At 52.2% G+C, this 23725-nt stretch overlaps 1 protein-coding gene across 5 annotated transcripts in view; it reads right to left on the bottom strand.

Annotated features, from left to right (window-relative positions):
• Positions 1 to 1913: 1913 nt before the first annotated feature.
• The window catches only part of Rph3al (rabphilin 3A like (without C2 domains)), a 145311-nt gene continuing 123499 nt past the window's right edge, over positions 1914 to 23725 (bottom strand). For all 5 annotated transcript variants that reach the window (XM_026780338.1, XM_026780340.1, XM_026780339.1 and 2 more), the window contains 3 exons: positions 6167 to 6274; positions 3865 to 4011; positions 1914 to 2893 (listed from right to left, as the gene is read on the bottom strand). In XM_026780338.1, coding sequence (XP_026636139.1) covers positions 2859 to 2893; positions 3865 to 4011; positions 6167 to 6274 — 290 coding nt within the window. In that variant the 3' untranslated portion in view covers positions 1914 to 2858. The remainder of the gene's footprint in view (positions 2894 to 3864; positions 4012 to 6166; positions 6275 to 23725) is intronic.

The following is a 23725-nucleotide window of genomic DNA, read 5'->3' as shown; positions in this document are numbered from 1 at the left end:
TTTTTCGAGACAGGGTTTCTCTGTGGCTTTGGAGCCTGTCCTGGAACTAGCTCTGTAGACCAGGCTGGTCTCGAACTCCCAGAGATCCACCTGCCTCTGCCTCCTGAGTGCTGGGATTAAAGGCGTGCGCCACCATCGCCCGGCTTGCTAGAGTTTTTCTGTGGGTCTCTTTTCTCTCTACCACCCCCCTAGACAGTCTCATGTAGCCCAACGTAGGCTCATACTTGTTACATAGTTGAGCTTCTCCTGCCCTGTTTTCTGAATGCTGGGATTACCGGCATGCACCACCGATGCCCAGTTTGACGCCGAGCTAGGGAAAGACCTAAGTATTGACCGCTGGGCTCCATCCCCAGCACTTTTCTATTTCTGGGTTTTGTGCTTTGCTTCCAGGGACCTTATCTCGCCTTCCCAACTTCCACTTTAAAATCTATCTTATTACACACAGAGGCCAGTTTCAGGTGGATTGTTTCTTCTGTGCTCTTCATCTTGTTTTTTGATTTGATAAGTAGGCTAGGTAGCCAGGCTAGCAAGCCCTCGGGACCTGCCTGTCTGCCTCCCCGGCTCTGGGAATAGCAAGGCAAGCCACCACGCTCAGCTGTTTTACATGGGTTCTAGAGATCAAACTGAGGTCCCCATGCCCGTGGAGTGGTACTAACCAACCCATCTCCATAGCCCATGCTCTTACAGTTTTAATTTTGAAGAACATAACTTCTTTTCTAAAAAGTAGCACTGTTGTCATTAACTTAATTTTTGGTAGCCCTAGTGATGGAACCTGGGGCCTTGCATAATAGAGTGAGCTGCCTCCGGTCCCCGCTCCTGCATTTTCTTGTTTTGTGCAGTAGCGTCTTCAAAAGACCTAAATTCTTCCTCCCATGAGCTGGATGCTCTAGGTTTTGTGGTTTTTGTTTGTTTTTTAGCTCCTCCAGGCTCTGGGTGCCTGGGCCTGTTCCCACCATGTGAACAAGGCAGACTGCTCTCTGCACATGGCTGGAGCTTAGGGACCATGGTCCTCCCCAGTAAAGAATGAGTGGAGACTGGATGCTGGGGACTCCCTAATGCCAGGGCCCATCATCAGTTCCCCCACAGAAATGTAAGCAGCTTGCTTTGGGGGAGGGGGAGGAATAGGCCTGACTGTTAGCAGGCAAAAGGCTGATTTTTTTCCTGACCATTCTAGATTTGAGCAAGGGACCTTACCCAGCCTTTGGTTGCTTTTCAAGTTCAACTCTGGCCAGCACTAAACCTGTTCCCAGGGTCATGGGAGGGCAGTCACCCAGCCATGTGGGCCAAGAGTCCATGGGGGAGGTATGGGGATAAGGCCAGGGCTCACTGTTCATTCTGTTTTGCAGTGTTGGGGATTGAGTGCCGGGGCTCCTACATGCTAGGTAAGCTCTCTATCACTGAAACACAACCCCGATCATTTAAAAATCCAGTGCTTTTGAGACCCTTGCTGAACTTCCTGGTCTCTCCAAGTCTGAGTATCTAGGGAAGATGCAGAGCAAGTGGGCTGGCTTGTGATTGGCTCCTCCCACCGAAGTCTTGGGCGTTAGGGAGGCTGACAATGAATGCATATTACTGTGCCATCGTTTTAGTTTTCCAAATAGCTCTCATCCCCCTCCCATCCTTTTGTCTTTCCCTCCTTTAGTGTTGAGTGGCACAGAAGAAACGGTGCATGTGCCCAGTCGATCACAGATACCGTACCGAGAAGTCAGTCTCTGTTTAGAAAACATTTTTGTACAGGTCTGTTGAGCCCATTTTAACTAGTTTTTGTATAGATGGGCTTGCTTTAAGGAGTTGCATTGTGAGACCTGATCTAGCTGTTTTCTCTACCCCAGGCTTTAGCAAGGGTTTCAGTGAATCAGCAGTACATTTAAAATTTTTAATCCATCCACTGCCATCTCAATATAGGTTGGGATGCGGCGATTGTGGTCTTTGGATCAAGAGTGGCTCCATGGAAATTCCCATGTTGATTATTTTAATGCTGAAGTAGTACACGTCACAGGGAAACCGTGAGTTTTTATCCTCTGCCAGCAGCAAGGACAAAAGGCTAACAGTGGTGGTCTTGGAGAGAAAACACTCCAAAGAGGAAGGGATGGTGGTGGGGAAGGATGGACCTGGACTAGGAGGGAAGGAGGGACATAGATACCCCCCCCCCAACACTCCAGGGGAGGGTTTTCTAGAGGCATTTATATTTTGAGTATTTTTCTGCCTTCTTTGGGTTGAGAATGTGAAACTCCCAGGCTGGGTCAGTGAGCACGAGACAGGGTGGGAGCCTTGTTTTCCATTGAAGAGCAAAACGTTTTCATGTAGGGGATCCGTGCCCATGCTGAGAAAGAACCTGGGGGCCAATAAGGGTTTCAAGGAAACCTCAAAGCTGGGTGAAGCCCAGCTTCTGGGCTAGCCTAGGGCAAACAGGACACTGCTCCATACTGAGGGGTCGCTCAGCTCTGCGGGGTTACACATGGGGTTTGATTTCTTTTCACCATTAGTAAAAAGAACGTCCTTTGTTGCCCCTCTGAAATTTCAGTGCATATAGGAAGGCCCTTCCAGCCCAGTCCAAGACCCAAGCAAATCAAAACATGGGGGTGACTAGGGTGGGTGGGTAGGGCAATAAATAAAGGTGGGGTGCTGAGTGAGGTGGTAAATAGGGGGGCTTTCTGCCAAGATGGTGCAGTAAGGCACTGGGTGGGGGCAAAGCACACGCAGTCCCCAAACACTGGTTTGTTGAGTTGGTCACGGCCATCAGGGTGCTTGTGAGGCCTCAAGGACCCTCAGAAAGGAGCCAGGGAGCCTGGCCTGTCTTCTCTCTCCGAATCTTCCTCCGGAGGTCTGCTTCAGCCTAGGGATGTCAGGTGACCGCATCAGCACCGGGGAGTTGTCCATGTATGTCTTTTACCTTTGACGGAGAGAGAAAAAGATCACTGAACAGTGAGTGGGGGTGGTTTCCTCCCCAGTGACAACCCAAGAGAAGCAGATGTGAAGGTGAAGCAGATGTGAGGGCAGGCCCTCCAGGGCCCAGGGGAGCCTGCATATGAACCTTCACTGTCCTCCATGCTGTGTACGCACAGGCTTGTTATCTGCGCACCCATGCTTCAGTTTCTCCAAACCTAGGTCGTCTCTAAGGCAGTGCCCCCTGTAGCGTCACTGCTGCTATGCCCAGACTCACAGTGTTGGGGCCAGAACTAATGTATCCTATAGAGGACTGCAGGAGGCTAAAGAGAGGGGACAGGATCCACTCCCCAGACTTGCCTACTCTTGTCTCCCTCTCAGCGCCTTGTGTTTTTTGGGGGACCATGGAACAGGGAATGGGATGGTTAGTGGGGTGAACACAGGCTATTTGAAGGAGGCCCTAAGGGGCTCATCAGATGCTGTTGCATGTGTGTGCCTGTGGGCCGTCGGCCAGGGTTGCCCAGCCTAGCTGCGGCTGGTATTTAAAGGAGTTGGTGCCTCCTCTGGTTTGAGAATGAGAAGCACTTTGTCGTGATGCTCCCGTGCTGGGCCAATAAGTACAAGGCAAGGTGAGAGCATTCTTTTCTCCCCTACCACAGGTGTGCATCAAGGTGCCAGAAAGCCAGCCTTGGAGGTGGCAGGCTCCTTATCTGGAGGATAAGGACAGACCCCACTCCCCTGTTCCCAGGCCAGGAACACTGCAGCTGTCAGGAGCAAGGGAAGACTGACAAAGGACAGGAACAGAAGACGGTGGCACCATTCTGAGTCCCTCGGGTTAGGGCTGGGTCAGGCTGGCCTTTGTTCCCCACCGCCTGGCATAGAGCTCACTAAACATGAACTGAAAATGCCATCAGTCACTCAGGGAGGGAGGAGGGGATAAAGATGCTGCTGGACAAGCAGAGCCAAGGCAGGACTCACCGGGCACCCTAGGCTCAGGCCGGGGTGGGGTGCCTCCCTGTGGGTCTGGGGCACTTGTCCCAGTCTCACTGGCCAGGCTGCTCTGGCTGCCTGAGAGACGGCTGGGTGGGCAGGCAGGCCCAATCCTGGGGGACTCCATGATGCCACCTGCAAGAGACGTGTGTGGATGGGAATGGAGATGTTACTGAGCTCGCTAGCAAACAGCCAGCTAGATTTTATCTGGAGTTGTGGGTGGTAACTGTGGACTGTCTGCCCAGCAGTCCCCACCCACATGCCCTCCCATTCCAGCCAGTCCTCTACCCTCTGCTGATTGACCCAAGACACACTAGAGCAATAATAGAATGGGCTCTTTCCCTAAGTAATGGATTACTGATATGAAAATTGGCAATTGGTAGCTTTTCCCCCTTCACAGTGAGGGGAGGGGAAGGACTGTGTGTGTCCGGAACTCAGTGAGGGGTGGGGAGGGGACTGTGTGTCCCTAACTCAGTGAGGGGAGGGGAGGGGACTGTGTGTGTCCGTAACTCAGTGAGGGGTGGGGAGGGGACTGTGTGTGTCCGTAACTCAATGAGGGATGGGGAGGGGACTGTGTGTGTCTGTAACTCAGTGAGGGGGAGGATGCACCAAGGTAACATTTGCTACCTTTACTACTACGACCCTGGAGCCATCTATGTGTGCATTTGTGGTTTTGTGCACGAGTGTTGAAACTGGAGTGGGGAGGGAGAGACCTGAGGAAGATGGGAACTAGGCAACGCACTGCAGCTTCTAGAAAAGCACAATGGGGCTGGAGAATGGATCAAAGGTGCTTGGCATTCTGGGTTTGATCTCCAGACCCATATGGCGGAAGGAGAAAACTGACTCCCATAGTTGTCTAGGGCCTTCACACATGCGCTGTGGCCTCCAAGACAATAAATAAAAACAATAAAACACAGAGGAGGAAGGCAGTGGGGGAGGAGAGCAGATGACGTGGTTCTTCAAGACGGTCCTACTCAGCCGGTATGGAGGGAGGAGACCGTTGGCAGGGTTGGCAGGCAATTTGTACAACATTCTCCAGGTGGAGCCTCGGGGTACCTGGTGCCAAGTCCAAGACTAGTTCTCACCTCTTGCCCCATTTCTCCATACTGACCACTTGGGAAACTGCTAAGGAGGATTCCGAAGGCACATTAGGGCTGGGTGAGAAAGAGCATCATAGTCCACCAGTAATGTCTGCTGTGGCACTGGACAGAAAGGTGGTAGTGTGTGTGCCAGACAGTTGCTACTCTGACTAAGCCCAAATCTTTGTTCCCAACAAGGATTCCTGCCCTGTCATCTTTGGGTGCTACAGGACAGCACCTCAAGGCATTTTATTCCAGTTCGGGGAAGATATTGTTAGTTTTGTCTTCTTGAGACAGGGTTTCTCTGTGTAGCCTTGGCTGTCCTAATGACCCACCTGCCTCTGCCTTCCAAGTGCTGGGACTAACAGCGTGCACTACCACCGTCCAGCTTGGGACAGATATTATAAAGCTTCCTCTTTCCACACCAAAATCAGCCTCCCTGGAACTTCCTTCGAAGGTCATAGTTCTTTTTTTTTTTTTTTTTTTTTTTGGTTTTTTGAGACAGGGTTTCTCTGTGGCTTTGGAGTCTGTCCTGGCACTAGCTCTGTAGACCAGGCTGGTCTCGAACTCACAGAGATCCACCTGCCTCTGCCTCCCGATTGCTGGGATTAAAGGCGTGCGCCACCACCGCCCGGCTCGAAGGTCCTAGTTCTGACCCAAAAGAACACAGACACCCTTCCTGTGCTCAAAGAGAGGAAAGTCTTCCATCTTCCTTTCCCTCTCTGTTCCTGCCTCGTTGCCCAGGTTAATCCATGTCAGGAGTCACAAAGTGGGCTCAGAGTGAGAAGGGACTCCGGAGAAGGCCTGCTCCACCTCATCTGTGTTGAGGAGAAGGCAGTGCCGTCAGGGGGTGATGGCACATGCTGGGGATGCCACTGCAGTTGTACAGCAGAAGGATGGCGACTCAGGGAACTATACCTGACTTCCTAATCCCTTTGCTGTTCACAAGGTAAAATGAACAGTGTTGACCAGGGTGTTCCCTAGGAAGAGTGTGCAGAGGGAGTGACTTGTGTCTTGTCCTGCCCTTCTTCCTTATCCCTCCTATCCCTCACACAGAGACAAGCCTGGCCTCCCCTGTTCTCCTGAGCCTCTACGCTCATTTCTTCCTATGGACCTAGGACACTTTGCAGACACCAGTGGAGAAGCTGCCACCAAAGAAACCAAAAAGTCACTTAGCATCTCTGGCAGCAAACAGCTGACTTCTCACTTACCCGAGTCCCCTCTAGGCTTGTCACCTTTTGTGCCTTTGACCGCTGTGGGCATGGCACTGTCCTCCAGGCTAGAGGAGCTGAGATCCGAGTCGCTGTCACTGGAGACCACTGGAACAGACAAGAGCAGGGAGGGCATGGTTATTTTCTGTTGCTTGGACAGAGTGGGCCAGGGTAGGTCTCCCTCTGGCCACCTGCCACTACCAAGTGGCCAGGAATTTCATTTAGCTCTTTTGTTTGGGGCATGAGAAACCTCCCACCAGCTAAGGAGGTGAGACTTGTCGTGAGGACACGGACCCTGCATGCCTGGCACCATTAGGGAAGGTCGTTTTGCTTGGTAGGAGTGGATGGCCACTTTTGAGGTAGGCACAGGGACTCTGAGGCCTCTGCCTGGCCACAGTAAACACCAAGGCCATGGCTTCACAGACAGGAAACCCACCAGAGCTGACCCTCAGGCAGCAATCAGCATGCTTTTCCAGACTGCACTCACAAAAGCGTCAGAGCGGAAGGGAATAGCCCTGCCCCACTGCACAGGCAGGGGCCTCTGCCCCTGGCGGTCAGAAGGTGGACTCCTAACCCTGGAAGGCTGGCTGTGGTTCCTGACCACTTAACGGTCATCAGCAATCCAGCAGGAGCTAGCCACACACAGTGGGGTTTCGTGAACCACAAAGAGCAAGGGGAGCTCCGAGCGAACACCCTCTTTTCTGCACTCGACTCCATAGTTGCTGGTTCATCGACCGTGGGCGTTGTAATACAGGATATATTCATCCTTCAGTCTATTTTAATTTGAAGCAGGAATGTGCATCTGTGTGCCAGCCTTCTGAGGTGCTTCTGAGCCCGGGGGCTTCTCTGAGGACCGGCCCAGGGGGGCCCAACCTGTACCATGGCCTGTGACTCTGGCTCGTGTTCTTGTCACTGGAGCTTAACGACCATGGCAAATAAGACCTGACAGCAGGATCTTCCTAGATTTTTCCATATCTTCCTTCTGCTTTTCACAGTTGTCCTGCCCACGCCTAATTCAATAGATTTAAAAAAAAAAAAAAAAAGGAAAATTGCAGCTTCAAGTTTTACAAAGTCTTGGTGTTGACGAAACAGCCCTGGTCTCTTTTCTGACTCTCTTGTTAATTTACATAGCACATAACTAAGTGATAATGAAGATAATAAGTAGGTGTGGGATCAAAGGTAAACAGCTCTCTCTCACAGGTGGGTCACCGGCAGGAGGGGCAGAGCTGAGGCTTTCCTTTGGCATGCCAAGCACTGGTGTGGGCGGGAGGAGGGTGGGTTGAGGTCTTCACTAGGCAAGTGAGGCTTCCTCCTCCCGACTCAGGAGCCAGCCGTTCCCTCTGGGAAGAGGAACATAGTGGCTCCCTGTCAAGGCCAGCTACCAGGCTCCAGCTGATAGCCACGGAGCTCTTTCTGGGGCTGTGCTGTCTTTTGAGAGGGCACTGAGGCACCATCGGAGAAGTGCTGGGCAATGAGGGGAATTCTTGTGGGAACAAGGGGAGGAAATGGACCCTTCTGCCTGGATCCAGGGCCTTTGTGTCTTAGCGTATGTTACCTTCTGGCTGAGGGATTCAGGATAATAGAAACAAGTAGCCAAAGCTGGAGCTGGCTAACCATTTTAGCCTGAGGAGATTATTAGGCAGCACACAGTAGGTAAGGTCTGACAGCGACAGAGTGTTCGCCTTGCTTTGCCACTCCTGTCAGTGCTACCACCGAAATGGGACAGGATGGCCTTGGATTGCTTTGCAGGCAAGGATGACTTTGAGTTACGGACTTGCCTTCCTCTACCACGTACATGCTCGGTATTTGGGTATGTGCCATCATGCCTAAGTTTCTGTTTGCTTAACGGTGTGTGTGTGTACACACAAGTGTGTGCATGTGTGCGCATGAGTGCAGGTACCCATAAAAGCCAGAGGCATTGGCTCCTCCTGAGGTTGGAGTTCTAGGAGGTTGTGAGCCATCTGACATGGGTATAGAATTGCACTTTTGTGCCCTCTACAAGAGCAGTGCCAGGCTTGACACAGCCATCTTTCCAGCCCTCGCCATGCCCAGTTTTATGATCCTGGGCCCATACCCAGGTCTTTGTGCATGCCAGGCAAGCACCCACCAACTGGGCACTCGCCAACCCCCCTTCAGCAGAGGTTGAATCTGTTCCCTCCTCACCATCGTCACTGACTTCCTTCCTCCACCCAAAACCTCTCATCCCGCCAGGATGACTGTCACAGTGTCAGCTCTCCCACTGCATCGTCAGGGTGTGCCAGCCAACACACATCCTCTAGAGGGCCAAGCCCACAGTCCTGTTCACCAAGAGGCTCGTGTGCATCACTGAGTGTGACTATGTGACTGTCGCTGGCCTTGCTTCCTCTGCCCCAGCCTCTCCCCCTTTGCTGCTCTGCTTTTCTCTCTCATGCCACTGGCAAGACTTCTGATTTGGCCTTTTCTGGCAGAACCAAGAGGAAGTGGAGGTAAAGAGAGATGGGGGTGGGTTTACATGCCCCTTCATGGCTCATGAGAGTCGTAGGTAAGAACCTGACTTACGTTGTAGTTCCTTTTCAGGTCTGAACTGAACATGAATCCACCGAGACCAGATCCCAAAGGCATTGTGCTGCAAACACGCTGTTTTGACTCATTGCTGGGCTGACTAAACACTAACCCCACAGGGCCCCAGTCACAGGAGGTGGGAGGCCGGGAGGAAGTGGGCTGCTGTTAAAACACCTGGAGCAAGTAGCTCCCTGTGTTCCCCTTTGGGGCAGTAAAGGAACACAGGATGGGAGCTTGCTAATGGGGGTAGGACAGTACCTAGGAGGAGCTGGTGACTAATCCCCACACTGGTCTCTCCGGCAGAGACATTTATGTGTGATCCATCAATGCTTCCTTACCTGGAATATTCCATCTTCCTTGTGACTGATCTGGGGACTTTATAGCTAGGAGCTGGGCTGGGCACAGGACTCTGAGATGCGGTGTGACAGATGCCAAGGGGCTCAGCAGGGACGGTGGGATTGGATGTCCCAGGAGCTGGTTATGGTGTCATCCCTTGCACTCTGTCATCTATGGTACATGTTCCAAGAGTAGGCTTGGGACAGGCTCAAGGTGCCAGATTTATGAAGAGTTGTATGTCTTGACCAAAAACTGCACAGCCCTGGAGGTGGGGGAGGGTGCCTATCACCTTGTCTCCAAGGGCACCTGTGCTGTACAAGGGTTAAAAGAAATCACAGAAACAAAACAGATCCCGGAAAGCTTCCCCCAGTTACTCTCATCGGACTCGTTCTTTGTCTCCTGTGAACCCCAAAGGGATCACAGAGCAGGGACCATCCGGCTGTCCCAGATATGAGTGTCTTTCAGGCATACTGTACCCTTGCATGGCCTCTTTGCTCCTTCTACCCAGGGTTTAAGCTGGGTCAGACTCTGGTATCAAGTGTGTGCGTGCATACACAGAAGCCCGAGGTTGGCACTGGATGTCCCCCTCTGTCACCCTCTACTTCTCTTTTAAGACTCAGTGGCCAGGACCTGCCCATCGTCGCCTTCCCAGTGCTGGGTTTACAGGTGTGTGCCACTGCGCCAGCTTTTCACATGGGTGCCAGGCAGCAGACCTCTGGGTCCCCAGGCTTGTGCAGCGAACACTTTGCTGACCATGTGCCCAGCACTGTGCCTGGGGGCTTTAAGCTGGGGCTAGGCTGTTGTGCTAAAGACTCAAATCCCATCTCCAATCTGCTCTCAGGAAGCTAAAGGAGGCAGCGTTGGCTAGTGGCTGGTCACTTACAGTCACTAGGGAAAGAGACCCCGAAGAGGCTGAGTACACGTAGGTCTCACAGGTATGTCACCCAAGTAGCCATGGCTTCTTCTTGTGGTTAAGAAAGCAGCCTTTTCTTTCTCCTGCTCCCATAAAACCCAAATCTCGGTTAATTTGCCACCAGGAACCAGTGCTGCCTTCCCTCCGAACTGCCTGGAACTGCAAACCTTCCAGAATCTAAATGAAGTTTTCAGGCTCATAAATCTTTGGCTTCTGCGCTTCCATCCTCTACAAGATGCCAGGAGTGGCAAGAGACCAGATCTGGGTCAGGTCGGGAACAAGTGCTGTATTCTGCCACGCTTTGGCTTCCCGCCAGGAGGTAGGAAAGCCCTGGGAGACACTCACTGGTCTGAGAGCCTGTGGGATGTATCCTCTCCTGCATAGGGCTCCCCCACAAGGCAGGAGGGGAGGAGCTCCCATCTTGGTTTCCTTCACTGCCACCTGACTTCTGACTCCACTTACTGAAGGCCGTGGCATCCCTGAGATTTCCCCATCATGCTGGGCCCTCATCCTCAGCAGCGGATTGGCAGCTTAGAGCCAGCCAGGCCTGTTTCTTTGGGGATGGGCAGTTTTATCCCCCTCCCAGATCATTCTTGGATGGATTTGCAATTTGACTGTCACCATGGAAACTCTTGAGTTTTGGTACATGAGGCGGGGTGTGGGGGGGAACTCTTCCTTTTTGGAAAATCTCCCTTGGATGTCTCACAGGACACATGTGGCAGCTGCTGCCCTGTCAAGCCACCTAGCTGGGATGGCTTAGGGGACAGGGGTGGGGACTAGGGCCTGGGGACCTCTCCCCCAGCTCTGCTTAGCAATCACCTCTCTCCATGCTCCCAGGGACCTCTTCAAGATTCATGGCAAAAACCCAGAGACCGACCCAGCAGCTCCCTGGGCCAGGCCAGTAGCAGACAAGCATCTGCTGTTACACTCTGATTGAGAGATGGGGACACTTTCCCTCGTCCTGGACCACACCACATCCACCTGCCGGGTACAAAGATGGCGGCAGGCTGTGAGCTTGGAGCACCTTTGGGAGCAGTGGCTGTTCTGCTCCAAGGAGCCCGAAGTCTCCAGAAGCTATGGGAGTTAGGGAAGTAGGGAGATATATCCAACATCCTGCCAAGAAGCGGCAGATGGTGAAAAATTTCACATACTAAAAACAACAAAAAATATTTTTAACGTAAAGGAACGACAACCAGGCCTTGGGGAGGGCACAAGCACCCCCTATGAGTCCTCCCGGGCTACCAGGCTGACATAGCCCAGATGCAGTTGACCGGGATGCCTGTGGCACCCATAATTAAAGAATAGGTGTGTGTGTGGGGGGGGTCCCTGTTTTGGCGGCAGCAGCCAGGGCTCCTGGGATGCTGAAGGGGGGGCTGCTGAGGCACAGACTCGGGTTTGTGTCCTGCTGTCACTTCCCAGCTGTGCACCTTTAGGCTGTGCTCAGTGGGGCCATGGATGAATCATGGTTCCCTTCTAGTGGCTACGAGCATTCAGAGAGAGCAGGGGCCTACATCAGAGGCTCACGGCCCTAGCATGGAGCTAGTTTCCATGCTCTGGGCCTGGGCCCACTTCACAGGGGTGAGGCTGACTCTCCTGAGGGAGTATGGACGCTTAATCCATGTTTCATAGGAGGAGGAGAGCGCTGCCTGCCTTCAGGGGATGATTAGAGGCTGAGCTGGGATCTAAACCCCTGCCCATCTCTGGGTGGGATCCTCGCTCTCCCACCTTGCCCAGAGCGTACATGGCCACCATGTTCCTGTCTTACCTCTCAGGAACCCTCCTGCTGCAGATAGCTGGTTCCTCTCTCTCTCTCTCTCTCCACAAAGGGCTCTTCTGTGGCCTCTGAGTTTTTTGCTGCCAGAACCAGGGGCCCTGGCATGGGGGAGGCTGTCTCATGCATGCCCACTGCCTTGGCTTGAACTCTGGTTCTGCTTTGAATAACTCTGGGCAAATACCTCACTCTGAGACTCAATTGTCTCATCTGTGAAATGTACAGGAGGAAGAAGTGAAGGAGCAATTCTCAATAAGACTCGATCCAGCAGGGAAAAGAAACAAATACTATACAAGCTGATGGGGGGGGGGGTCCCTTCAACCCTTGTATCTACTGCCCAGAGCCCTCTGTCCCAGGAACAGAAGATATAGCCCGCCCATCTGGCTGCATCCACTTCCTGCTTTTCCTGCTCTGACCTCACCTTGCCAGGAGCTACCCCAGGGGAAGGCCAGTTTGTGACCAGAATCCATTTCCTTCCCTGCGCCTGTCCCAGTCCTAGATAAAGCCACCTACTGACTGTACTTTGAAAACCTTTTCAGGGGGGGTGGGGGGGCAGTTCTGCATGGCAGCAAGGTCAGCAAGGGGGTAGTTCACCAGGCCAGCAGGACAAATGACCTTAGAGCCCCTGGGTCACCTCATATGCCTCCCTGGAAGTCATTCAAAGGGAAAATGCCAGGCCTCAGCCTGGACAAGGACTAGGGTGGGAAGCCCCTCGCCATGGACATGGGATAAGTGGGCCCCGAGGGAAGCATGCTGCTCTTGGGGATGGGAGGGGAACAGTGAGCTCATCCCCAAGGCTCCAGCCAGGAAGGAAGGTGGCCCAAGGCTGGGGGGAGCCTGTTCTCCCAGGAGGGCCCGTTGGCAGCCAGAAAAGGTTCAGTGCCTACCTGTCCTTTCTTCTTGGGACCAGGTGACAGGATGTCATTGTATGCTTCCAACTTGACCTTGTGTGTAGCCAGGGGCAGTCACATGACCCCGTGGAATACTAGATGAGGTACTGGGGTGTTTCCTTCCCTGGTACCCCTTCCAGGCTGACCCCAGACAGGAAGGAGCGGTGGGAAAGCACAGAGCTCACTGACGAGTCCGAGCTGGGGCAAGATGGGGTCCCAGTGCTGGCTCATTCGTTCACATCGATTTTAATTTTCTCTCTCCTTCAGGCTCACAGACAGATAGGAGGCACCGGCTAATGAAGACAAATCCACAGATCAATAGAAATGTGGTTGCCGGTGTGGAAACCCTGTGGTCCCTGACCTCGAATGAGGAGCTCTGGAGAGGAGACGGATGGGTAGGTGCAAGAGCTGCTCCCTCCAGAGAGAACGGGATACAGAGGATGGGGAGGGCATGTCAGCGTGGGAGAAACAGCGTTCAGGGAGAGAAGTCAGAGAGAGCTCCCTGAAAGAGGAGGGATTTATAAATGGATGTCATTTAAGCAGCTACAAAAGTAGACCTGGGTTATGCCAGGCCTCCCAGACAGAGTGGAGGGACAGTCAAGACTGGGCAGTGGGCTCTTTATGGATCAGGAAGCTCTTTGGCAGAGGCCCTGAGGAGGGTGGGGAGTGATGAGCTGGCATGGGTATGCTCTGCTCTGTTAGGGCACAGGTGACTGCTCTGGTTTCTAGCGGACACAAAGCAGGGGTTTGTCTCTCCTGCCCTTCTTGGTTGTTTCCTCCTGACTTCAACTTGTGCCTCTTCCATGGATGTATTATTTTGAAAACGGTCTCACTGGGGCTGATGAGATGGCTCAGCGGGTTAAAGGCGCTTGCCACCAACCTGATGACCTGAGCTTGAGATTCAGGATGCTCATGATGGAAGGTGAACACCTGGTCCTGTGAGTTGTCCTCTGACCCCACACACAGGAATAGGGATAAAGAAAACTGGATTTTGCCATGTGACCCAGGCTACTCAACACCCTCCTGCCTCAGTTTCCTAAGAGCTGGGGTCACAGATGTGCATCGCCATGTGTGTTCTCACACCCTTTTAAGCCTCTCTCTCTTCTGGGCTCCATGTGTGGGGAGTTCCCTCGGGTCTCTGTTTCTATCATCTGTCTCTCGCCCTCCACGTTTCTGTCAGTTCTCCATCTAGAGGATGGGACACCTGCCTTGCCTGGATCTGATGAGTCCTCTGGAGGCAACCGAGGCAGGACAAGCCTCTTCCCTGGTGAGTCTTCTCTGCCCTGCTCGGGGGTGGGGGTGGGGTGGGGTGAGGAATCAGCTGGGCACCCTCTGCGACGCCAGCCTTGCTCTGGCATGGGCAGGCAGTCTAGGAGAGGAACTGTGTAGAGCGGAGTCCGCACTGTTTCCTCCGGGGCTTTATTAGAACCAGGAAGGGCGGGAGGCCTGGCTCACTCACTTTACCCACATTCCCAAAGGCCATCCAGTCTGGAGCGTGTGGAATTAAGTTGTAGGTTTAGCCAGCAAGGCAGATGGGCGGCGGCAGAGGGTTATACTGTGCTGTGTACAGAGAGCTCAGCCCAGCTGGCCCCAGGGGCGGCTCTGTACCCCTGGGCTGCACTTGAATCAGACACAGCTTCCACAAGGGCACGGCACCTCAAGACCTCACCTTGCATCTGGAATTGACGAGTCCGCTGAGTCCATCATTGGGTTTGGGCAAATTAGAGGCGACAGCCATGCCCCTAACCTTCGTGGTGTGGCTAATGAGGGCCTTCTGCTCTAGGAAATCAATTTCTAAGCCAGCACAGATGTTGGGACAGGAAGGGGGCTACTGGGGGAAGGAGGAGGCATGGAGAGGAGGCTCTTCCCAGTTTCCAGCCCCCATTTTGAGACTGCCATTCAGCAGAACCAAGGGCTCAAAAGGCAGGATGAGACCATATGCATGGGCTTTCCTTCTAAGCACGACTATGGCCATGGCCACACAAGAATGGTGGCCTCTGTGTCCCTGAGAGCTAGCTGAGACACAGCCCCAGAAGGCCGCAGGCATGTTCCTTCGCCTCTGTACTTAGACTGCCACACACGCTATTTGGACTCTGTATCCTGCGTTCCCTCCTATAAGTGAGCAAGCGCAGTGCCCATTCCAGACTGTCCTCTTGACGTTCCAGAAGTTCCAGCCCCCTTACAGACTACCATGAGCAACCCTGAATCCATGCAACTGGAGCTGCTGGCTACCACAGCTGACTTCTGTACCTTCTACCTGCACAGGACAAAAGCTACCAGTCCTAAGCCCTCTGCTGGACCTGGTAGAAAGGCAGAAGATGGGCAGCTGGCTCAGAGCCAGGGGTTGCCTTTGGTGAGGCCACAGTGGGCTTGGGAACCAGTTTCTCCTCCCGAGTCTCTGACATTCAAGTTCCCCGCCCCAGCTGAGGCAAACTTTCGTGACACAAATGGCAGTCCTGCGCTAGGAAGACCAGGGTCAGTGACTTGGAGGTGCTTCTTAGATGGCTCACACTGGGTCTTCATCCTCTCTCTGATTGGTCCTTCTTGGTCCGTATGCCCTTGTGTATGTTTGGTAGCTTCAGATATCTTTACATTAAAAAAAAAAATCCCAGTTACCTCCTACAGCATCCCAGGGCCATAAAATCCCTGTAATGAGATGGGACATGGCAATGATGAATGGATGGTGGCACTGGTGTGTGGGGTATGACAGTGTTAGCTTACACACAGAGGCTGGCCTTCACTGTGTGGGTGGCCTCTCTGATCTTCACATTGCTCTACGGCCTGTTTAAAATTCCTCTGGGGGCTGGAGAGATGGCTCAGAGGTTAAGAGCATTGGCTGCTCTTCCAGAGGTCCTGAGTTCAATTCCCAGCAACCACATGGTGGCTCACAACCATCTGTAATGAGGTCTGGTGCCCTCTTCTGGCCTGCAAGCATACAAGGGAGGAATGTTGTATACATAATAAATAAATCTTTAAAAAAAAAAATTCCTCTGTTAGGGTCCTTACCCTTGGAGGGGTCCTTGCACTACATGCTGGCCCAGGGAGCCCTGGCTAGAAGGCTAGGGAGGTGGCTATGTAGTCTCCTCTATGCTCACAGCAGGCACAGAGCTGCTATGGGCAAAGGCCATGTGTCAGAATTAGGTGTAGGGACTCACATGTGATATGGCCAGGCCCTGCCTTCTACTACCGCGAACTAGGTGGCTGACATGGGAAGCCATGGGAGTCTGCTCATTTTTCTTAAAACGCGTGCCCTCTATTTTCTTTCTCTTCACAGAAAGACAAACCCCAGAGGAATTTCTACTTTTTCCTTTGTGGTCTGGCGATGGGAGCCGGGGCCTGGTGCATGCGAGGTAAGCACCCCACCATTGAGTTGCACCCCAGGTTCCCTCCTTAGTAATCACGTCTGGCAATACTGGAAGACTGACAGAGACCATGAGGAGGGCCGCGGACTGGGGCAAACCAGAACACTCCATCACAGAAAGGAGAGGCTGCCACTGTCTCTGAGAGGGCGGTATTGGCCGACCTTCTGATTTTTAAAAGAGAAGCCAGAACTCCTTTTTTTTTTTCTCCAAAAAAAGTGAGAATCCTCTACAGTTAAAATATTTAACAGTGCATTTTAAGCAGCCAGCTAGATCCAGCTAGCTCTGGTCACACCCTCACCAGACTGTGACCTGTGATACAGGCAGAGTCTTAGTCCCCAAGGACAGGTGGCAGTCTCCTTTCATCTGCCTGAGCCTGCTGGGGCCCCAGCGCCTAACATATCCTTCTAGGCACTAGGATGGCTGTGGGGGACTCAGGTACCAGGTACAGGACAGTTCAGAGTCCCCAGAGGAAGTGTGTTACTGTGTGTGTGTGTGTGTGTGTGTGTGTGCGCGCGCGCGCGCTCATGTGCGCACTCCAAGGAGCTTCCAAAGCGCTAATTTCTCAGGAACAGAGAAGGGAAGGAAGGAGGCATAGCAACAGCTGGCTCTGGGCAGTGAGCAATCCTGTCTGAAAATAAAACATTTTACAACCCACAACCGAGGCTCATTAAGAATGAATGGATTGACTGGTATAAATAGCTTGCTGCGTTAAGAAGTCAGGAAGCGGCATATGCGCTCGATGGAAAATCAGTGGCTATGGAACCTGCTTATTAGCTCAGTCGGCTGCTGCTCTGTGCTAACGAGACAGAGGTCACAGGTTCAAAGCCGCGCGGACCGTGTGGCTTTCCCAGCCTCAGGCCACAGTTACCTCCCCCGCCCCAGGACTGGAGCTAACATGGGGGCATGACAGGAAACACACTAGTAGCCCACAGTTGGCTTCCCCCAGTGTCTGGTACAGCAGATCCCTCACTGTAATATCCAGCCTCCCCCAAACGCCTTCTCTGACTAGCAGCTCACTACCCTGTCAGCTATAAAACCCTCAGTGCTGTGGCTGGATGGTAATTAATTGGAAGACACTGGGTGCCATCCATTATGTCTGACGGCGGCTGGATGCTTAAAGGGTGCTCTGGGTAGAAATGAGGGACCAGTTGCCTCCCTCCTGATTGTGGATGTGGGTCCATGAGTGTGGATGGGATGCAAGCAGGTACAGAAACTTGGAGCATGCAGACTTAGCCTGAGAGGGAGTGGCCAAGAGCACAGACAGGTAGAATAGCTCTGGCTGCCCTTTTGCCACAAGACCCCCTCCTTCAGTAGCCTGGCAGTAACTCCCTCCCTTGAAAAACCCTCTGAGCCATCAGACAGGACAAAGCCAGCTGTGTGGTGACGGAGACAAGAGCTTCACTAGGGGCTGCACTCACGGGAAGAGCCTGGTCCTCGGCCCTCAGTGCTGCAGACAGGCTACGTGACCTTGTGCGACATCCCTCCTCATCCATCACCAAGAGTCAATTTCACCGTCTGCAGCTGCCTTGAGCTTCAAATGAGATAATGACCATGAATCACAGGGTGCCCTGGTCAAGGCCAGCTGCAGCCCCAGTGACTTGGCTTCTCCAGGAGGTGCCCTAGTCAAGGCCAGCTGCAGCCCCAGTGACTACTTTTCTCTAGGAGGTGCTGGCCCCAGGGGCAGACAATAAGTCAGCTGAGGGAGGGGGCGGGCCACCCTGGAAAAACTCTGCAGATCAGCTGAGCCACACTGCTCACCCCAGATGGAACCCCAATGCTTGCTTCCTCAGGACTCCAGATCCCTCCTGCTTCGGTTCAGGATCTTAAAAACATTGCTTAAAACCTGGTAGCTGATGAGGTGGCACAAAACCCCACTTTTTTTCTTCTTGAAATTACCAAATGGAACAAATCCAAGACCCTGAAGTACTTTCTAGGGTAGATCTTGAAGGCAGCAAGTACATCATCCAGAAAGAAATGCTTGGATCAGGTGGACCGGGGCTGGGGGGAGGTGGAACCAGAGGACTCCAGAGACAGGCTTCCTAGAGAGGGAACATACTAGCCTCTGAGCTTCAGGGAGCATAAGGCAAATGCAGCTGTGCCAAGCCCCAGCCTTTCTGCTGTCTGCCATCTCTAAGGGGATGGAGAGGCAGAGAGTATGTGTACCTTGTGGGTGGGGGAGAGGGGTAGGCGCTGCTGAAGGAGCAATGAGCCACGAGCCCTTAGCACTGGCTCTGCTGCTTGAAACCAGGTGGTACACAGTGGCTGGTTCCATTGGCCCTGGGGCTGCCCTCGGCCATGCTGGTCCTTGCAGCCCCCTGGGGTGAGAATCAGTGTCTCCTCATAGATGAGGCTCCCTGGAGTCACTAACGAGCATCCTTATCTCAGCTCAGTACCCAAGGCCCAGGAGGTCAGCCCACGTGTCCGACAGCTGTCCCCAGAAGGCGACATCTACTCCATCTCTAATATTCCCAACGACTGACTGATTTTGAGACAGGGTCTCACTATGGTGCCTAGGCTGGTCTTGAACTCTGTGGTCAGATGATCCTCCTGCCTCAGCCTCTTGAGTAGCAGGGAGTAAAGGCACAGACCACCCCACCCGGCCCACTATTTTATTCTTAGCATTTAGGTCTGTAATGTGTCCCTGCACACACACGGAAGTTGAATCCCACTAGCTCTGGTTATTAAATCAATATGCCTTTCCCCGCAGAGCTGAAAAGTCCCTATGTTGGGCTTTCCATGCCTTCTTGGGCCTATTTTACCTTAATTCCCATCCATTCATCTATTTGTGTATTCTATAATAGCTACTCTAAGTTCAGCGCAAGCTTTTAAATTGAGACATAATTCATACCCTATAAAGTTCACTCTTCAGGGGGAATACAATGCAGTAGTTTTTAGTGCAGTCATAACACTGGGTAATTGCCAGCACTACTCGATTTCAGAATATGTTCATACTCTGTCCTCATTGGCGGTCTCTCCCCTTCCCCCCATCTTCCCCACTCCCTTGGCGCATTCATCTTGATGTCTATGGGTTTACCTAGCCTGGTTATTTCCTATGAAAGGGATCATATAATGCATAGCCTTTGACTCTGGCTTCCTTAACTTAGCATGAACTTTTCCAGGCTCATCCATGTTACAGAACGCACACACATTTATATTATCTGTCTACACACACACACACACACACACACACACACACACACACACACACACACAGAGGTAGATCTTATATAACTATAAAAAAATGGAAGAATTAAGATTTTCTTTTTCCTTTTTGGGACAGCGTCTTGCTATGTGGCCCTGGTTGGTTTGGAACTTGCTATGTAGACCAGGCTGGTCTTGAACCCACGAGGCTTCCTCTGCCTCCCAAATACTGGGATTAAACACCTGGCACGATTGAGGACTTTTACCTGATTTTCTGCTCAGGGCTCATTTTTTTTCATCCTTTTTGTGGGGGGAATGTTTGTTTCCCCAACCTTAGTTTATGTTGAAGCTCAAAAGCCCAGGAATTTGGAAGAGTTGAGTGAAGCCTAGGGTGGGGCTGAGTCACCAGGATGAACGTTCTCCTGAGCAGAGACCAGAGAGTGTTCCACTCTACTGCCCTCACGTGCACACGCTGAACAAGGCAGTTACCGGGGGCACAAGGGTCACCAGACAAGACTTGTGAGGACCTTGATCTCGCTCTACCAGCCAGACATTTAAGCAAATCAATTTCTGTAGCTTGAGGCACACACCCAGTCTGTGGTACTTTGTTACAGCAGCCGAAGCATACTAATACAATAACACTTTAAATGGAAATTCTAGGGACCAGCATGAAGAAAATTAAAGTCTGCTTCCAGGCATGAAATAATTTCATGTTGCAATTACAAACAGGTCTTCTCACTTCGGCTTTTAGTTACTCAGTACGGATTAAAGAAAGCTACTGATTTTTAAAATTGATTTATCTTTTGTTTTTTTTGAGACAGGGTTTCTCTGTGTAGCCCTGGCTGCCCTGGAACTTGCTCTGTAGATCAGGCTGACTTCAGACTCAGAGATCTGCCTGCCTCTGCATCCGAAGTGAGTGCCAGGACTAAAGGTGTGTGCCACCACCACTCAGCTAAATTGATTTATCTGCAGTCTTGTCAATTTCTAGATTTTTAAAATTGATCCTAGGGCTTTATTTGGAGTTGATTGATTGCATACATCAGCTACAAAGAAGGTAGATTCCTTTGTTCACTTCCACTATTAAGAGAAAGCTGCTTACTTCTTGCTTTACTGCATTAATTAATAACTAGCAAGGGGCAGGAGAGATGGCTTAGAGGTTAAGAGCACTGGCTGCAGTTCCCAGCACCCACATGGTGGCTCACAACTGTCTGTAACTCCAGCTACTTGGGATCTGACACCCAATCTGGCTTCTGTGGGCACCAGGCACACTCACGGTACACAGATACACATGCAGGCAAAACACATACATAAAATAAACCTTCAACAAAAACACCTAACGAAGGCCAGAGCATAGGTGTTGGCAGGGGCACTTGCCTCGTTCACTCAGGGCCGGGGTTTACCCCAAGCGCCTGACAGAAAACGCAACACAGAACCATACAAGGCCAAACTCTCAAATAGGATCAAATGGTGGAGAGTCTTAATTTGAATTTTGATTGAGCATGGCCTCAGGGCTTTATCGGTTAATAAGATTTGCTTTTGATTTTAGACACAGGCTTACTCTGTAGCCCAGGCCAGTCTTGAACTCAGAGGCCTCCCGCCTCTACCTCCCAAGTGCTGGGTCCCCCTCTAGCCGCTCCTGGACCAGAGGCATCTGTGATGTAATGAGAGCATGCTCCACAGGGCCTGGCTTCAGGAAACAATTGGAAAAACAGGACATCTGAATTAAAATCGGTAAATAATAGACGTAGGGAGAACTGCTCGGCTGTGGACAGAAAAACGATGAAATGTTGTTTTTCCTCCCTGTGTATCGGCCCCGATTAGAACCCTAAATAGTGTCACCAGCAGCAAAGATGCATAGCCTCACTGCTGCAGCGTAGATGGCTAGGTTATTACATGGTCCCGAGCATCGGTTTGCAGCTTCCAGGCCGAAAGATAATTCAAGGTAAAATCTAGAAACATTAAGGTCCATTTAAGAGAACAATGAGAACATACCCCAATGCTCATGGGATTTTACTCAGCCACAGAAGTGAAGTACAACCTAGATCCAAGTAGAAGTAGCTCATGACCTTCTTGTGACAGGCTGGCATGATGGCACACACCTTTGATCCTGTCATTAGAGACAGAGGTGGTCAGACCTCTGATTTTGAGGCTAGCCTGATCTGCACAAAAAGTCCAGACTAGCCAGGGCTACACAGTGAGGCAGTCTCAAAACAATCAAACAAATGTGACTGCAAAAAAGTGACGGAGGCACTGGCCAGAAAGAGCCTGTTTCTGTTCCAAAGCAAACTGAAATGCCTACATTCAGTGGGTGTTTGGTTAAGGTCTACGGTGTAAGGACAAACAGAAGACGTTACTGGTTTTCATTCCTTGCTGAATTATTCAACTTGTATTTTTATATTATTAAAAATTAATAAAACCATAGAGGTGGAAGGGAGGGCCACCTATCTCACAAACATCTATTAACTCCTAGATTCCTGTGCATATTAAAAAGCTTGGGGCCAGTGAGATGTCTCTGTGCGCATGCTGTGCAGGGCTAGTGACACCCGTGAAAAGGTGGAAGGAGAGATCACACCCCTCCAGCCTCCGCATGTGCATCATGGCATGTGTGCACTTGCACACACAAATAGCATACATACATGCATGCACACAAATAAAATTAAAACCAAAACCATTCATAACCCATCTCTATTGTTTACCTCTACATTCCCAACAGGGCATGAGAAAGGAAGTGAGAGAGGACTAGGAGGTGAGCAGGAGGGGTGGGAGACATAGGTGCTGGAGCCCAAGGCTTGGGATCGGGGTGGAGGGTGAGGAAGAGGGTCACAGACAGGCTGAAGATGGGGTGAGATGGGACTAGCCTCAGCTCCATGCCTGTGGGAGGAAGGGTGGCCTGGAGTCCCTGAAGCCCTGGGGCAGGAAGAGAACTTCATGGTGAGAGCAGGTGGCTTTACCAGACTTCAAGCATCTCTTGGGTCCACCTGGCATCTCATGGACCAGAGGCGCCTGTGATAGAATGAAAGCCCCCCACGGCCTCCTTTGCAGGCTCAGGCTCGCTCAGTTGCTCGCCTATCTGTGGAGCCTCTCATCTACCTTGCTCCTGTGCTATGTGCTAAGGCACTGGCCTGCTGAGGACAGATGTGGCCTTGCCACAGGAGTTTGCAGGGTGGTAGGAATGGGACACACAGTGATGGCTACTCTGACCCCTCCTGAACTCAGTCAGCCCAATCGTGAGGCTGCAAGAGCTATGAACACTAGCTGGCCCTAGGTCACAGGCAGGGCTGTGAGCCCAGCCAGCTGCCATGACCTTGGGCACCTGATGGTGTGCTAGGGGGAGGGTGGGAAAGTCCCTTTCAGAACTGGAGAGCACCATGGGGATACAGTCTTTAGAGGACTGGACAGATGAGACAGCCCCACGCTATACTCCCATGGCTGCCTGATGAGGGCCCTTTGCTCCCTGGAGTCCAACAGACACGGGCCAGAATAGCAGCCTCTGCCAGCTCCCAGGATTCATTGAGGCAGGAGTGACAGCACCGTGCCCATAGGTTGCCATGAACCTTGCCTTGAGGTTTACATGAGCTACTACAAAGACACAGGAAGGGATTGGAAGCTCCCTCATCTCAGTCCATAACTCAAGAATGTCCTTAGGTTAGCCGGGCGGTGGTGGCGCACGCCTTTAATCCCAGCACTCAGGAGGCAGAGGCAGGTGGATCTCTGGGAGTTTGAGTCAGCCTGGTCTACAAGAGCTAGTTCCAGGACAGGCACCAAAGCTACAGAGAAACCCTGTCTCGAAAAACCAAAAAAAAAAAAAAAAAAAAAAATGTCCTTAGGTAAGGATAGCTCCCACACTCCAGCTGGTCTAGTCTCACTCAGGTACAGTAGCCGAGGTTACACCCTGTGAGGACATGGCCAGACCTGGGGTAGTCAGGGGACTGCCCTCAGCCAGAACGCAGAGACTAACCAGAGCGGGTCCAGACACTGCCCAGCAGTGGCCACAGCAGTTGAAGAGCTCACACCATCGGGCCCATTCGCAGCTCTGGCCAACCCTGCACTGTGGTTTCTATGCTGACAGGACTAGGCTCTCCTCCTCTGCCTTCCGAGTACAGCCCTGCCCTCCCCAGCACCACACACCCTAGGGCATCTCTCAGTGTGGGCACAGATGTGATCACCAGCAGCTTTCCTTCCCTTCCCTGCTTGCTGCCTGTGGGCCTTCATGCTGCAAGTCACTTGGGGACCACGGGGCTCCAACAGGCCTGACATAGCAGCCTGAGGGCTCTGCCCCTCATTGCCTCAGAGGGAGAGCCAGTTCCTGCAGAGAGCCTCTATGCTGCCTCTCTTCCAAGTGTGTGGGAATGCTGGCCTCCGCACCTGTGCAGTCAAAAGGCCACCTGTGTCTCCACAGTGGAGGAGGTGCTGGGAGTGCACCTGTGTCCAGGGTATACGTGTGTATGAGCATATATGCCAGTCTACATGCAAGTGAACATATGTGTCTGTGACTGTATGGATGTGCGCACCTGTGATCATATGCATGCGTATGTGTGCACCTGTGATCATATGCATGCGTATGTGCGCGCCTGTGATCATATGCATGCGTATGTGTGCACCTGT

Source organism: Microtus ochrogaster, chromosome 7 (assembly GCF_000317375.1).
Source record: "Microtus ochrogaster isolate Prairie Vole_2 chromosome 7, MicOch1.0, whole genome shotgun sequence".
NCBI classification, from domain to species: Eukaryota; Metazoa; Chordata; class Mammalia; order Rodentia; family Cricetidae; genus Microtus; species Microtus ochrogaster.
Note: the sequence above shows the minus strand (reverse complement) of the source record. Positions and strands in the feature narration are given on the sequence as shown.